Raw genomic sequence first — 15,861 nt, 5'->3', positions numbered from 1 at the left:
AGTGTAATGCCTCACCTACTGGTGTGATCTCCACCTACTGTGACAGGATCCTCCTGCAGGTGCTGTGACTGCCTACCAGTGTAATGCCTCACCTACTGGTGTGATCTCCACCTACTGTGACCGGATCCTCCTGCAGGTGCTGTGATTGCCTACCATGCTGCATTGCCCTAGCCTACTACCATTGTGGCTAATGCTAACAATTTCCTAACCCCCAATTTGTGTTGGGCCCCATTTATAGCTGATTTACTCCAACCTACATGAGGCCACTTTTCATATTTTTCCAGGGCCACTTTAAGCTCGCAATCCGCCCCTGTCTGGCATGGAAGAAATGTGAATGATAAATCAAAGTAAATGTACCAGGAGGGTATTGACAAGCCATTAGAAAGTAATCAGAAGATGGAAACCCTTTTTAACATTATCTTACTTTGTGATTTTCTTACCCTGTTTCCAAGACAAAGACATCGTCAATTAGTAATTTAACTTGTTAATTAAGTGAAACATGGTATTTTCCGGGAGCTGTAGTAAGCCGCGGAGAGAGATAAAGTTGGGTATTTGCCCAAAGCAAATGATGCTTCTAGCTACGGGTTGGGTCAGGAGACCGCTGGTCACAATACCGACGCTGGGATCCCGGGTGTTAGATGGCCGGCAGGGAGGGCGAGTGCAATGAAGCCCCCTGCGGGCTCGCTGCACTCACCACAGGTTCTATTCCCACTCTATGGGTGTCGTGAACATTCACGAGTGGGAATAGTGCCTGTTGGTTGGTATGCTGACCGGTGGGATATTCATTGTTCAGGATCCTGGCTTCGGTATTGTGATCGGCGGTCTTCTGACTGCCGGTCACATAACCGCATCCCCTGACTACAGGTATCATTCCATATTCTGTGCTGGATAAGTGACAGAAGATGATTGGGTGCGTTGGACATTTCCACTTTCTCTCTCTCCAAGACGTGATACATCTCCCCAAGAGTGCGGGATATAAAATATATGTCTAGCTGCTATACAGCAGGTCAGTAGCACCAGCAGGACAGTAGAGTAACAGTGATATCAGCAATAACTTGCGAACCCTGTGAAATTAGCATGCAATAAAGAACGGAGCCTCAGTTAATGAATACAGAAAACATTTTTTAGTTTATGCTAAAATATAAAAAGTTTATTACAAAGAATATTTCTCATACGTCCTAGAGGATGCTGGGGACACCATAAGAACCATGGGGTATAGACGGGATCCGCAGGAGACATGGGCACTTTAAGACTTTGAAAGGGCTGTGAACTGGCTCCTCCCTCTATGCCCCTCCTCCAGACTCCAGTTTAGTTTAGAATCTGTGCCCAGGCAGACTGGATGCACACTGAGGAGCTCTACTGAGTTTCTCTGAAAATACTTTGTTAGGTTTTTTATGTTCAGGGAGCACTGCTGGCAACAGTCTCCCTGCATCGTGGGACTTATGGGAGAGAAGTCAGACCTACTTCTAGTGAGTTTAAAGGCTCTGCTTTTTGGCTACAGGACACCATTAGCTCCTGAGGGTTTGGAACACTAGGTACGCCTAGGGGTTCATTCCCAGAGCCTGCTGTCACCCCCCTTGCAGACCCAGAAGTCAGAAGACAGGTGAGTAGAAGAAGATAGAAGACTTACATACTTTCAACTTTATTCATTTGCAATTTATCTATTTTGACTTTTTTTTTATTTAAAACCAAGATCCTGTCTCATAGAGACCCAAGTTATCTGCTCCAGGTTTAATATTACCTAGTGCTAGGGCCATGTTAGTATCGTACAATACCCACGGTGTGCAGGTTACAGTCATAGTGATAGAGCTACTGTAACTCAGGGCCGTAACTAGGTGTGTGCGAAGGGGGCACCGCATATAGCGCTGCAGAGTAGAGGGCGTTGTTGTTGGCACTTGTCAATTATCTGTTTTCATTGCCTTCACTTGCAGCTTCCCCCCTTTTTGAAGCGTAGCATCTCCTAACCGCGCCTGTCTCCTACCCTGACCCCTTCTGTCGCTAATACCTATACAACATTCATGAACTCAACTTGAGATTTCTTTGTTATTCAGTCACACTGTTCTTTATTACGTTTCAAGATGCTGACATACCCTGGATTAAAACCCATTTCCTGTGGCATTGCAGTCAGACAATCTATTCACTGAGCTATTTACCCTTGCATAAAAAAGTGGATAATTCTAAGCTAGAAGATTCTAACTATGTGAAGCTTACCTTGTACTTTGTGACAAAATGATCAGCATTGTAGCTGATCTGTGTAGTGTGTGGCTGCAAGAGATTGGATGTGTGGCTGCACACTACATAGATCTTTCTCTGGGATCAATCTTCTCATGCTCTTCCCCATGATGCATGCGCCTTATGTCACTATTGGAAAAATGGGGGGGGAGGGGGGCGCCAATTCTCTCTCTGGCACAGGGCACTAAAAAGTCTAGTTACGGCTCTGCTGTAACTATCCTTTATATTAGAAATGATGTACAGGTTGAGTATCCCATATCCAAATATTCCGAAATACGGAATATTCCGAAATACGGACTTTTTTGAGTGAGAGTGAGATAATTAAACCTTTGTTTTTTGATGGCTCAATGTACACAAACTTTGTTTAATACACAAAGTTATTAAAAATATTGTATTAAATGACCTGCAGGCTGTGTGTATAAGGTGTATATGAAACATAAATGAATTGTGTGAATGTAGACACACTTTGTTTAATGCACAAAGTTACAAAAAATATTGGCTAAAATTACCTTCAGGCTGTGTGTATGAGTTGTATATGTAACATAAATGCATTCTGTGCTTAGATTTAAGTCCCATCGCCATGATATCTCATTATGGTATGCAATTATTCCAAAATACGGAAAAATCCCATATCCAAAATACCTCTGGTCCCAAGCATTTTGGATAAGGGATACTCAACCTGTGCTATGAATTAGGGGCATTACGTGCTGTGTAGTGTGAATAAGATTGTGCTATTGTGTGGCGTAATTTGAATTGGGAGTACTAATGTGTGGCCACGCCCCTTCTTTGTGAGACCACACCCCTTCTTTGTGAGACTACACCCCTGTCACTTTACAAAGAATGGGAGGGCTCAAATTTATAGTTTGCAGGGGGGCGCCGAACACCTTAGCACCGCCGCTGCCCCCACTCCATTTGTATGTCATATACTGAGCTGTCTCCATCTACCTGTTTTGTATTGTGCTCTCCCCCACCTCAGTTGTTTTGTACTGTGATTTTAATAACCCTATCCCCCCCCTCCACACACACATATGTTAACTTACCTCCAGCATGCTATCCTCCAGTCCTTGCTGCCTCTGCTCTGCGACCCCTCCCCTCGTCTTCACCCGACACTCTGCAAATCTCTTTGCCAGATGATGATCTAAAACACACAAAAGACTATCCTTAAGCATAGTACTAGTTTAAGTACAATAAAATGTTCATTAGTCAACCCCTTTTTTAATTTTCCTTAAACCAAATATACCTTAAAATTTATCAATTTGCCATGTATCTATTTTATTTACTTTTTCATCCCATAGCAAGATCCTGCCTTATAGAGGCTTATCTGCTTCCACTGTATGTGTGCTTATCCTCCATACTGACCTCTTTATTTCTGTAACGCTACTGTATATTTTTATTCCTAAATATGTTATTCATTCCTGAGCTTCTCCTAATTATGTGTCCTTGTACCTGTATTCCCTGTTCTGTCTATCTTGTCTTGCCTTTCAGCTGACTATACTGCACTCTGTTTTCCTTACCCCTCTCCATCATACCCTGCTATGTAGGACTCACCTCCTCCTACCTGACTTCCTGCATGGTAACTGGAAACTTCAGCAGCTCTAGATAGAATGTTACAGCAAGAAGCATTGTGATGTCACGGGCTAGTGATGTCACAGGCTAGGTGTGATGTCACAGTAACCAGCAGCAAAGCTACCAAGCTATAGCTATCTTACATATACATTTTATACATCAATTATAACTGGATTTACATGAAATTCTAGTTTATACAAAAAATGAGACTAGTGTAGAAAATGAAGTATAAGGCAATGTTGTACAGAGTGCCATAATATATAGGTAAAGGGAAAATATAAGTGACAGGAATTTCTAGACTAAATCACCACTTATATTTTATAAGGAAATAGAGCTCTTTATCTAACAGGCTGAATTAATAATTTTCCATTGTGTGTGTGCGTGTGTGTGTATATATATATATATATATATATATATATATATATATAGCAAACTGGTCAGCTGCACTCCTTACTGGGAACAAGTTATGAACAAGTAAAAGGCCGGTGCCCTCCATTGAAGAAATGATCCTCAAATATAATACAATGTGTGTCAGGCGGCACTCATGGCTTGAAGAAAAGACCACAGGAATCAACCTGAACGTGTCAACGTTTCAAAGTTTATAGTTAAAAAGACGAGAAAGTTTTACTATAAACTTTTAAACGTTGACACGTTCAGGTTGATTCCTGTGGTCTTTTCTTCAAGCCGTGAGTACCGCCTGACACACATTGTATTATATATGTATATATATATATATGTGTGTGTGTATATATATATATATATATATATATATATATATATACACACATACATACCTCCCAACTGTCCTGATTTTTGCAGGTATATATATATTTACCATACTATCCCATTAAACCGGGCCACTCATGAATATTACAGGATCTGTGGCTGGCTGACTTCAAGCCGGCATTTCACCTGGTTTTAGTCAGACACAGATCCTGTGTAATCCATGAGCGTTCCAGCTTAAAGGGATAGTATGGTAAGGATAGATACATATATATATAATTGTTTGGTTTGCCTGACTGATAACATAATTCTTCTACTACAGTATTTTAAAAATGCCCGGTGGATGCCTTAATTTTTTTTAATACTTTATACTGTATATAAAACATAGATCACTGGCACACCACATCTTCCAAATACATCCTGTCCTGGTGCCGTCCTGGGTACATTCAATACCAGCGTAAATTAAACTGTAAGGCGGCACTCATGGGAGGTTCATGAAGTGAAAGTCCCGTGAGTGCCGCCTTAATATTTCATACATACATACATACATACATATATATATATATATATATATATATATATATATATATATATTCTCTTCTCCTAACGTATTGTACACATACAGATGAGTCCTTACTCATCTAACCCGTTCATGGGATGGATGAGTAAGGAGACACCTGTACCTCACACAGGAAACATTTCAGAGAACAGGGCAAGATGGCAGGAAATGCTGCAGAGGTTACAGTATTTGCGGGTTGGATATGGAATCCCGGTCAGAATACCGATGCCGGGATCCCACCCTCCAGAATACCGGCAGTGGGGCGAGTTCTAGGAGTCTCTTTGCAGGCTTTCTGCACTTGCCACAGGTTCTATTTCCACTGTGGGTGTCAGAGTGGGAATAGCCCTGGTGCAGCTCGTGCAGTTTGTTAAAAATGTTCGCACTTTCAACAACATGTATTCTATCAAAACGTAATATTTTTTAACAGAATACTAACTGTATACTTAAAAATAATATTTTAAATATGTATATCTTCATTTACTGTAAAGCTTCATTCCTATAGCATTCCTATAACATTACATTTCAACTCAAGTAGTATATATTTAATATATCTGATAAATAATCACTTCTTACCTGTTTCTGCCATACTAATAAAGATTTTACCCATGCTTCTACAAGGCATACTAATAATGTGTTTGAAAAAAATACATTTTTGAAAAATGTGTTTATTAAACAAAAATTGTTCACAGACAGAAACAGGGTCGTAACTAGGTGTGTGCCAGCGGTGCTTGGCCCACAGCACATATGCACTGTGGGCGCAGGACCGCTGGCAGAACCCGCAGGGCTGTGCCGCACTACTGTTAGCAACAGTGCTAGCTGCGGTGAGGTGCGCCTGGCTCATGCTTTTGTTACATACATAACACCACCGCAGGCTCCCGCCTCTTCCAGCTCCCCCTTTTTCAGCCACAGTGGATCCTTTGAAACACCCACCCCCCCGCCGCCCGTAGCTGACAGGTTTTTGTTATGCTTTGGGGGATGGAGGTCCAAACAGGAATCTAAACCATATCACATGGCAGCTGCTTCTTGTATCTCCTCAGTGAGAGGGCAGACAGAGAAGCTTCCTGCAGCGGCAGCGTGCGGCCAATGCCCCTGGAACTCTGAGAGCTGTCCCGTAATGCACTCTTCTTCAGTCCCCCGGTAACTTCTGGAACAAGCTGCACTCTATGTGTGGAAAATGTGCTGTAGTGTAGTGTGGTGGTGCTAGGTGTGTAACTAATTGTGTGCCGAGTGCTGACCCCACAGCGCATAGGCACTGGCCCTAGTTAAGGTATGGATGGGGGGGGGGGGGGGGGGGGGCACACCAATTCTCTTTCTGGCACAGGGCACCAAAATGTCAAGTTGCAGCCCTGCTGAGAAGCGTAGTGAGTACTTCAGAATGTAGCACAGATGAGTGGATGGCTCAGCGAGCAGGGTGAATCCAACAATGGAGACTGGATACTGCAGGTACTGGAGATACAGTAGCAGAGTTGAGCAGAACGCGGTTACCCACACACAGGGGTATAGCTGGAAACAGTCTAGTGCTTTGAGGATTAATTGTGGATAAGACACAGCAGTATAATGTACAAACTCCAGGAATATGCTGGAGTTTATAGTAACCACTACAACCGGTATAGATTGGAATTTGTAGTTCACTGCTACAGCAGGCACAGGCTTGGACTTGTAGTGCACTGCTACAATTGGAACAGACTTGGACTTGTAGTGCACTGCTACAATGAGAACAGGCCTGGACTTGTAGTACACTGTTACAGTAGGAACAGACTTAGACTCTAAGTGTACTGCTACAATTGGAACAGACATGAACTTGTAATGTACTGCTACAATGGGAACAGACTCGGACTTGTAGTGCACCGTTATAAAATACGGGAAGAATGCAGAGCACAGCAGGACATGCTGGAACTGAATTAAACATAGTAACAGATGGAAGCAATATTGTGGAGCCAAACTCTGGAATCTGCTGTCAGGCAGAACAGGCTGGTAACATCAGAAGTTGCACAGGCAATGTGGAATGAGCAGCGATAAACTTAAATAGGGTGCCCTGTCTGCGGATTGGAGGCAGGAGTCATGTGCTGGAAATCAGGTCCGTAATTGGAGGAGTTGCTATCAGCTGACTCTGGGTAAGATGGCGGCACTTATGTCCCGGCGGCGCTGGCCAAAGAAAGAAACAAACAGGCTAAGTGCTTTTGAGTACTAGAAAACATGTCCTGCATCTTTAGATAAGTGATGTACCGCTATGAAGCCACATCGCTTAGTGCATACACAGGTTTTCTTAGTCCGATCTGTGGCAGTATAAAATCTTGGGGTGAGCAACATTACAGGAAGTGAGAGATTAAAGCAGTGTTTTTCATAGATGTTGCAAGGGGGCATTTGAAATCCTAAAAATAAAAGTTATCAGAAACCCTATAAGTGCAACTGCTTAAAGCAGTGGTTCTCAAACTGTGTGCCACAGGATACTTGCAGGGGTGCCTTGGATTAGCTGCCCAGGACCAATTCAAATTATATGGTCAATGTAATAGGCAAAACCAGTGCTGGTGGCTATATGTGGAAAAACCAAAGTAAATCTTGTCCATCACCACATAACTGAACCAAAGGATGACATATAAACACAATTTACTTAATTTAACTTTTGGCCTAGGTGTGATTCAAAAAAGTTTGAGAACCACTGGTTTAAAGATATTCAGAATTTTGTACAAAATTCCAATTACTTTTTTCAGTTAATACATTTCAATAATCTGGCGCAGAATCTAGCACAAATAATCAGGATAGAAACCGTATGCATTGCTAGTTTCATGTCTCTAAATTGGTTGCACAATATAAAATAAACAATGCCTTTGTTTTTTCAGGACCATTTAAATTTTTACTGCACTGGAAGCAGCCTGGGGAACCTGATCCTTTCAATTAAATGTGAAGAGGCCGACAGCATAGAATATTTACGAATTATTCTCAGGTATTCAAAATAAAAGCATCAATGCTAAATTATCAATTAATACTTATATCGTAATGAACTCAGATCCAGCACGATAAGTTCTGTTTTGCCATATGTACACAATAAACAAGTTCTGCTTAAACACTCACCAGAAGATAAACACAGTTGGTCACACTCAAACAGTACAAGGAAAACACCTATGTGTGCGAGCAGAACATTTTGTAGATTAAAAAATTTGCATTTACCATCTTCTTGCTGAATAGTTTTGAATATTAATTTCCATTTAATACATGGATTATTTTTAGGTCAAAATCAAAAACTCTGCATGAGCGAATACCATTGGCTGGATTTAATAAGCTTCCCAGCATTCCCCAGATTGCAAAGGTAAGCAGTGATGTCATCAATGTGACACCAGCCTTTAAATTACCATTCTCTCTGTTTGTCTTTTATCTTTAAGCCATGATATTGTAAATTTTTATTTTTCTTCTTCTGAGCTTCTGTTCCCAAGATTAGAGTGGGAAAAGACAGGGAACATTTGAGATGCAACTGATTATAGGGGGTCATTCCGAGTTGTTCGCTCGCAAGCGGATTTTAGCAGATTTGCTCATGCTAAGCCGCCGCCTACTGGGAGTGAATCTTAGCATCTTAAAATTGCGAACGATGTATTCGCAATATTGCGATTACACACCTCGTAGCAGTTTCTGAGTAGCTCCAGACTTACTCGGCATCTGCGATCATTTCACTGCTTGTCGTTCCTGGTTTGACGTCACAAACACACCCAGCGTTCGCCCAGACACTCCCCCGTTTCTCCGGCCACTCCTGCGTTTTTTCCGGAAACGGTAGCGTTTTTTCCCACACGCCCATAAAACGGCCTGTTTCCTCCCAGTAACACCCATTTCCTGTCAATCACATTACGATCGCCAGAACGATGAAAATGCCGTGAGTAAAATTCCTAAGTGCATAGCAAATGTACTTGGCGCAGTCGCAGTGCGGACATTGCGCATGCGCATTAAGCGGAAAATCGCTGCGATGCGAAGATTTTTACCGAGCGAACAACTCGGAATGACCCCCATAATTCAGACAAACACGCTAATAAATCTGTTACTATTTCAGGCCTTATGTGATGATGCCACTGGACTTAAATTCAATCCTGTCCTCTACCCCAAGGTAAGCCACACATTGCTGTAGATTTATTTATAAAAAACTATTACGCTCCTACATATTACATACACTTTACAGCAGGGATGGGGAACCTTCGGCCCTCCAGCTGTTGTTGAACTACACATACCAGCATGCCTTGCTACAGTTTTGCAATTTGGCCATGCTAAAACTTTTGCAGGGCATGCTGGAATGTGTAGTTCAACAACAGCTGGAGGGCCGAAGGTTGCTCATCCCTGCTTTACAGTGAATATTTCATCATTCACATCCACAGCTACTTGATCTCTTCACATATCTGCACTTTTTCCCAAATGGTTGGACTCTGATGTACAGTATTTCCATGTATTTCAGGCTTCCCAAATGATTGTCACCTATGATGAACATGAAATCAATAATACTTTCAAGTTTGGTGTTATATATCAAAAATATAAGCAAGTAAGTACAGAGCCCTATGACTTCTGGTTTATAATCTGCATTGGATTTTTCTTTTATTATTAGACATATACAGTATGTGCTTACTGATCTGTGTAATCAGCAGTTTTTATTTATAACCTGTTTGTAAATGCTTTGTATTTTTCTGTGCTATAGCTTTCTGACACACTACTGGTTGGACAGGCCAAGTGTACAAGCTTACTCATCATTATAGCAATAAGATCAATAGTAAATCCCCACACAACTAAATACAGTGTTTTATATATATAATACTTGCACTTGTCCATTTGTTGGTAGTGTTGCTGTTAACTTGAGGAAAGGGCTGCTGCCCTGAAACAGCTGTTGCAATACATCTAATTTTCATATTCTTTGCGTCCAGTGCCGTTTTATCTTGGAGTACTATATATATATATATATATATATATATATATCAGAGATGAGTGGGTTCAGTTCACAGAGAACCGAACATCCCGTTCCGAGCCTGGATCCGAGTCCGGCTCGGGACTCTCTGCCAGACTCGGAAACCAGAACGAGGCAAAACGTCATCATCCCGCTATCGGATTCTCGCGGCTTTTGGATCCCATATAAACAGCCGCGCATCACCGCAATTTTCACTCTGGAGTTGGAGAGTGAGGGAGACAGACCTCTGTCTCTCTGTGGGTGGTGGCGTCGGGTTAGGTTAGTGTGTGCTCTGTAGGGGTGCTGCTGCAGTCACTGTGGTGTACCTGTGATGTGTTAGGGGTGCTGTCCTGGCTGTGTTTCATGTGCTATTACGGGTGCTGCAGCTGTACATGGGTGTAGCTGTCCTGTATGCTGTAAAATATAGGGGTGCTGCTATTAAAAAGACATTACACTGGCCCTGTATGGTGTAAAAATTCTGGGGTGCAGTTAAAAATTAAAAGCACACTGCTCCTGTATGCTGTAACTATAGGGGTGTTGCTGTTGAAATAACATTACACTGGCCCTATATTCTGAAACATTCAGGGGTGCAGTTGTTAAAAGTTAAAAGCATACTGCTCCTGTATGCTGTAAAATATAGGGGTGCTGCTGTTAAAATAACATTACACTGGTCCTGTATGCTGTAAAAATTCAAGGGTGCATTTGTTAAAAAATTTAAAAGCACACTGGTCCTGCATGCTGTAAAATATAGGGGTGCTGCTGTTAAAATAATATTACACTTGCCCTGTATGCTTTAAAAATTCAAGGGTGCAGTAAAAGCAATGTACACCGGCCCTGCCTTGTATGCTGTAAAAATTCAGGGGTACAGTGAAAATAAATGTACACTGGTCCTGTATGCTGTAAACATTCTGGGGTGCTGTTATTAAAATAAAAGTACACTGGTCCTGTATACTGTAAAAATACAGAGGTGCAGTGAAAATAAATGTACACTAGCCTTGTCTTATATGCTGTAAAATTACAGGGGTGTTGTGAAAATACAAGGGTGCTGGCACTGTCCGCAGTTGCGATGTTTAGGCGTGACCCTCACAACACTGTATGGGAAGAGGAGGCTCCTACCACCATTTGCACTCCCCCTGCAAATGCTGGGAGGAGCACTGCTAGTCTAGTTGCTGTTATTGAGATTGAGGATATCACTGTAGAAGTACACCAGGATGAGGAGGATATGGGTGTAGCTGGCGCTGAGGAGGAAGTTGGCGATGAGGATTCTGATGGTGATGTGGTTTGTTTGAATAAGGCACCAGTGGAGACAGTTGTTGCCCATGGGATGAAAAAGCCCATTGTTATGCCTGGGCAAAATTAAAAAAAAGCCACCTCTTCGGTGTGAAATTATTTCTCCACAAATCCGGACAACAGGTGTCAAGCCATCTGTTGCCTTTGTCAATCCATAATAAGTAGGGGTAAGGATGTTAACCACCTAGGAACATCCTCCCTTATATGTCACCTGCAGCACGTTCATCAGAAACTTTGGGTAACAGCGTAACAGTACACTGACACCTAAATGATGTGGTTTGTTTGTTTGAATAGTATTTTTCTATGAGGATGTAAACACTGAAAGGGGGGAGGAATCTGAGGATAAGGATGACATCTTGCCACTGTAAAGCCAGTTTATGCAAGGAGAGATTAATTGCTTCTTTTTTTGTGGGGGCCCAAATAAACCAAACATTTCAGCCACAGTTGTGTGGCAGACCCTGTCGCTGAAATGATTGGTTTGCTGAAGTGTGCATGTCCTGTTTATACAACATAAGGGTGGGTTGGAGGGCCCAAGGACAATTCCATCTTGCACGTCTTTTCTTTGCCACATCATTCCAGGGGTGCTGCCCTATATAGGGTGTTGCCCCTCTGCCCTATCAGTCCAGGGGTGCTGCCCCACTGCTGTTTAAGTCCAGGGGTGCTGTTGCCTGTCTGCTGTGCTGTGTAATTTTCCAGGGGTGCTGCCTATGCTGTATAAGTCCAGGGGTGCTGCCGTATAGTTCCAGGGGTGCTGCTGTACTTGATCCAAGGTTTAAATAAAAGCCTAGAGCAGATATGAAACAAGCTTCAACATCACAAACAGATTTGTGAAAACTAGCCGCAAAGGTGGAAATGGAAATTGCTGAAGTGTTTTTAAATAAATTGGGAAGAGACCACATTTGTGGCCAAAGTCAGTGTGACTCAGAAGAGACTGAGGGGCTGATTCAGACCTGATCGGTGCTGTGCATTTTCGCACAGCAGCGATCAGGTCTGAACTGCACATGCACCGGCGTCATAGTGTGCCGGCGCATTCCAGACAGTCTACGGCTGTCGTAGCCCTGCGATCAGTCACTGGGCGGGAGTGCGCAGGCCGGCGGCATTTAGCCGCCGTTTAGGGGGCATGGCCCGGGCAACACAGGCGTGCTCGGACCGTTGGAGGGGGGCGGGCCACTGCAGCTGCGTGACATCTCATGCAGCCACTGCGACCCGGGCAGCGACGAGTAGCTCCCTGCCAGCGCACAGGTGCTGCGCTGGCTGGGAGCTACTCCTGAAGTACAAAAGCATCGTCGCTGTGCAATGCTTTTGTACTTGTGTGTGTGTGTGTGTGGGGGGGGGGCAGGGACTGACATGTGGGGCGGACTAGCCATGTGCTGGGCAGCCCCCCGCATGTCAGTGTGACTGATCGTAGATGTGCTAAATTTATCACATCTACAATCAGGTCTGAATTACCCCCTGATTTATAATCCAGCACTACAGCCGGAGAGGTAAAAGTGATATTTTCTGCCGGAGCATTAGAGAGAGTTTCTTCTCAATTATTTCATGTTAGGGACGTGCTCAAATGAATGGCTCCAATTAGTCAACCTTAATTTTGATTTCTTATTGATGTTCCACATTTTGGGATTATTTATTTAGAATATGTACATTTGTTGTACAATGATTTTCTTTTCCTAAGGGCTGCGTAGGGTTATTGCAAGACCTCGCGGTGTTATAAGAACAGAGTTTCAGTGATCTTGAATTGCATCAGCTTTCCAATGCACTGCAGCACTAGATGGGCCAGGAGCTCCTGTGAGGCACAAATAGTTACTGAATAAAGCCCAGTATGGAGTCTCATGGTGGCTTACAGCCAAGAAGAGATATGGCTTACCAGGCTGAGGCATGCTGTTGACACAGAGGTTAGCATTGCTTCCTCCGACAGTCCTACTTATAGTATGAAAGGAGTTTGGACTGTAGAGTGGTAAGCTCCACTAGGGCAGGGGCTCAATAACAAAAATATGTACTGCACAGTCGTGATTAGTACTTTACCGAACCCACCTGAACTCAGCTTGCCCCATCTGGGGCTGCTGTGGGGGCTCAGGAGGGGCTGCTAAAACATCTAAGGGGCTGCTTTATTTAAAAATAAATTATGAATAAAATAAACAAGACACACATGTATGCTCACATGCGTGTAACTGGGACACACAGGTATGCTCGCATGCGTGTAACTAGGAGCTGAGATAAACAAAAATAAGGCATCTGCCACAAAATATGTAAATAAAAATGCAATAAAAAAATGGAGAAAAAAAGAAACCCACGAGATTTTCACAAAATAAGTCTCCAGACTCTATGGAGGGGAAAATATCCAGTCTTGATCCTGTGGTTTACACCAGTTTATTTGCATCCCAGCATTAAATCCGAGATAATCTTAATCTCTGAACATGGAGAAGGGGATACAATTTTGAAGGCTTTGGCCCCTAGTTTTTCAGTTTGTCCAGTAATGTGGTAATTAATAATTCTATATTTGCTTGGTTGAAGTCTTTTCTGTTCCACACCAATATAGGAGTGGAGGTGAAAGCCTGTGTGTTGTTCCTGATTCCGTGTGCCTCTCTAATTTTTAAGCACCTTCTTGAGACTGTCCTCTTCCTCTTGCCTCTTCTCATAATGTGAAAAGTCATGAAATATGGAGGTGTTATGTTTGTAGCTAGCTATGATTCAGAGAACTTGGCTAGCTTTTTCCAAGGGGACCACCTGTTGCTGAAATTATGGTTTTATTAAACTGTGCATGTTTAAACAACATGTGGGTGGGAGGGCCCAAGACAATTCCATCTTGCACCTCTTTTTTTTTCTTCTTTGCATTATGTGCTCTTCGGGGCCTAGTTTTTAAAACTGCCATCCTGTCTTACACTGCAGTGCCACTCCTAGATGGGCCAGGTGTTTGTGCCGCCCACTTGTGTCGCTTAGCTTAGTTATCCAGCTACCTCGGTGCATCTTTTGGCCTAAAAACAATATTGTGAGTTGTTCAGAGTAGACTGGAAATGAGTGGAAATGAATGTTATTGAGGTTAATAATACAGTAGGATCAAAATTATCCCCAAATTCTGTGATTTTTGCTGTTTTTTCAAAAATCATCCAGATTCAAAACTCGAAAGGGTGGTTTTGGCAAAACCAATCCAGATCCAAAACACGAGCGGGGATTCAGATCCAAAACCCAAAAAGTGTCAGGGGCACATCTGTAATATAAATATATATATATATATATATATATATATATGCAAACAGAAAACCCAGCACTCACCATAGCAAGCTCACTTATCCTCAACACATCAATAAATAAATGACGGGGGTTTAGTTAGTGAATTGGCCAATGCACAGAAACTTGCAAACTGATCGCCAAGGTACCCCACCTTCATGCAGGTCCTACACTATTACAGAGTCTTAAAACCTGGCAACTGTCTCACACATCATATACCTGCTAGGTTTAATGTGCACCTGCCACACACCTTATGGTTTTTAAAGGTACACTAGTCACCTGACACTGACTAATAGATTACTAAGAAACAGCTGAGACAGGTTCAAGATAATTGAGTCTACATAGGGGTGCATTAGAAAGCTAGTGGTTACAGTTAATAAGAGTTAACCATAGATTAACCCCGCAATATACACACAAAATATAAAACCACAGCACTCGCGACCCCAGAAGCAGGGTACACAAATGCACTTACCACTCATAGGGTGAGGTGCAATTAGCCCATGACCACATCACTCAAATATATGCAAACAGAAAACCCAGCACTCACCATAGCAAGCTCACTTATCCTCAACACATCAATAAATAAATGATGGGGGTTTAGTTAGTGAATTGGCCAATGCACAGAAGCCTGCAAACCGATCGCCAAGGTACCCCATCTTCATGCACGTCCTACACTATGTTAATAGTGTAGTAGGTTAATATTTGGCACAAGGTGGGGCTTGCAAGAGTTATAACCCAAAGATCAATAGAAAAGGAAACTCTGCCTACAGAACAATTATTTGCAACAAGCTAGTGCTATAACCTAATCTACAAACACTGAGTGTGTTTGTCGCTACTTAATAGATGACATATGGTATCAGTCCTCTTCTTATTCTCAGTCCTAGGAACAATCTGCTCTGTCTGCTGACACAGATACATATTTACTTATTTATTAACAGTTTATATATTTATATAGCGCACACATATTCTGCAGCGCATTACAGAGAATTATTTGGCCATTCACACCAGTCCCTGCTCCAGTGGAGCTTACACTATATATTCCCTACCTTGATGCCTTTGTATCTGTGGAGTAACTCCCGGCCAGCGCAGCTCCTGCGGCTGGCCGGGAGTTGTGTGTCGCTGGCCGCTGCGTGAGACGTCACGCAGCCGCCGTGCCACGTCGGCCGGACCACGCCTACTAAACGGCGGCTTAACGCCGCTGTTTAGCCCCCTCCCGCCCAGCGACCGCCTCTGTCTCAGAGGCGATCGCTGGGCACCGACGACTGCCATGCGCCGGCGCACTGCGGTGCCAGCGCATGCGCAGTTCCGACCCGATCGCTGCGACAAACTGCAGCGAGCGATCGGGTCGGAATGA

At 43.0% G+C, this 15,861-nt stretch overlaps 1 protein-coding gene across 9 annotated transcripts in view; it reads left to right on the top strand.

Moving 5' to 3' along the window:
• The window catches only part of RAP1GAP2 (RAP1 GTPase activating protein 2), a 1,491,256-nt gene that overhangs the window by 1,307,530 nt on the left and 167,865 nt on the right, over positions 1-15,861 (top strand). For all 9 annotated transcript variants that reach the window (XM_063956011.1, XM_063956008.1, XM_063956013.1 and 6 more), the window contains 4 exons: positions 7,921-8,024; positions 8,309-8,387; positions 9,117-9,170; positions 9,513-9,596. In XM_063956011.1, the coding sequence (XP_063812081.1) occupies positions 7,921-8,024; positions 8,309-8,387; positions 9,117-9,170; positions 9,513-9,596 (321 nt within the window). The remainder of the gene's footprint in view (positions 1-7,920; positions 8,025-8,308; positions 8,388-9,116; positions 9,171-9,512; positions 9,597-15,861) is intronic.

Source organism: Pseudophryne corroboree, chromosome 2, assembly GCF_028390025.1.
Source record: "Pseudophryne corroboree isolate aPseCor3 chromosome 2, aPseCor3.hap2, whole genome shotgun sequence".
In the NCBI taxonomy this organism is placed as follows: domain Eukaryota; kingdom Metazoa; phylum Chordata; class Amphibia; order Anura; family Myobatrachidae; genus Pseudophryne; species Pseudophryne corroboree.
Note: the sequence above shows the minus strand (reverse complement) of the source record. Positions and strands in the feature narration are given on the sequence as shown.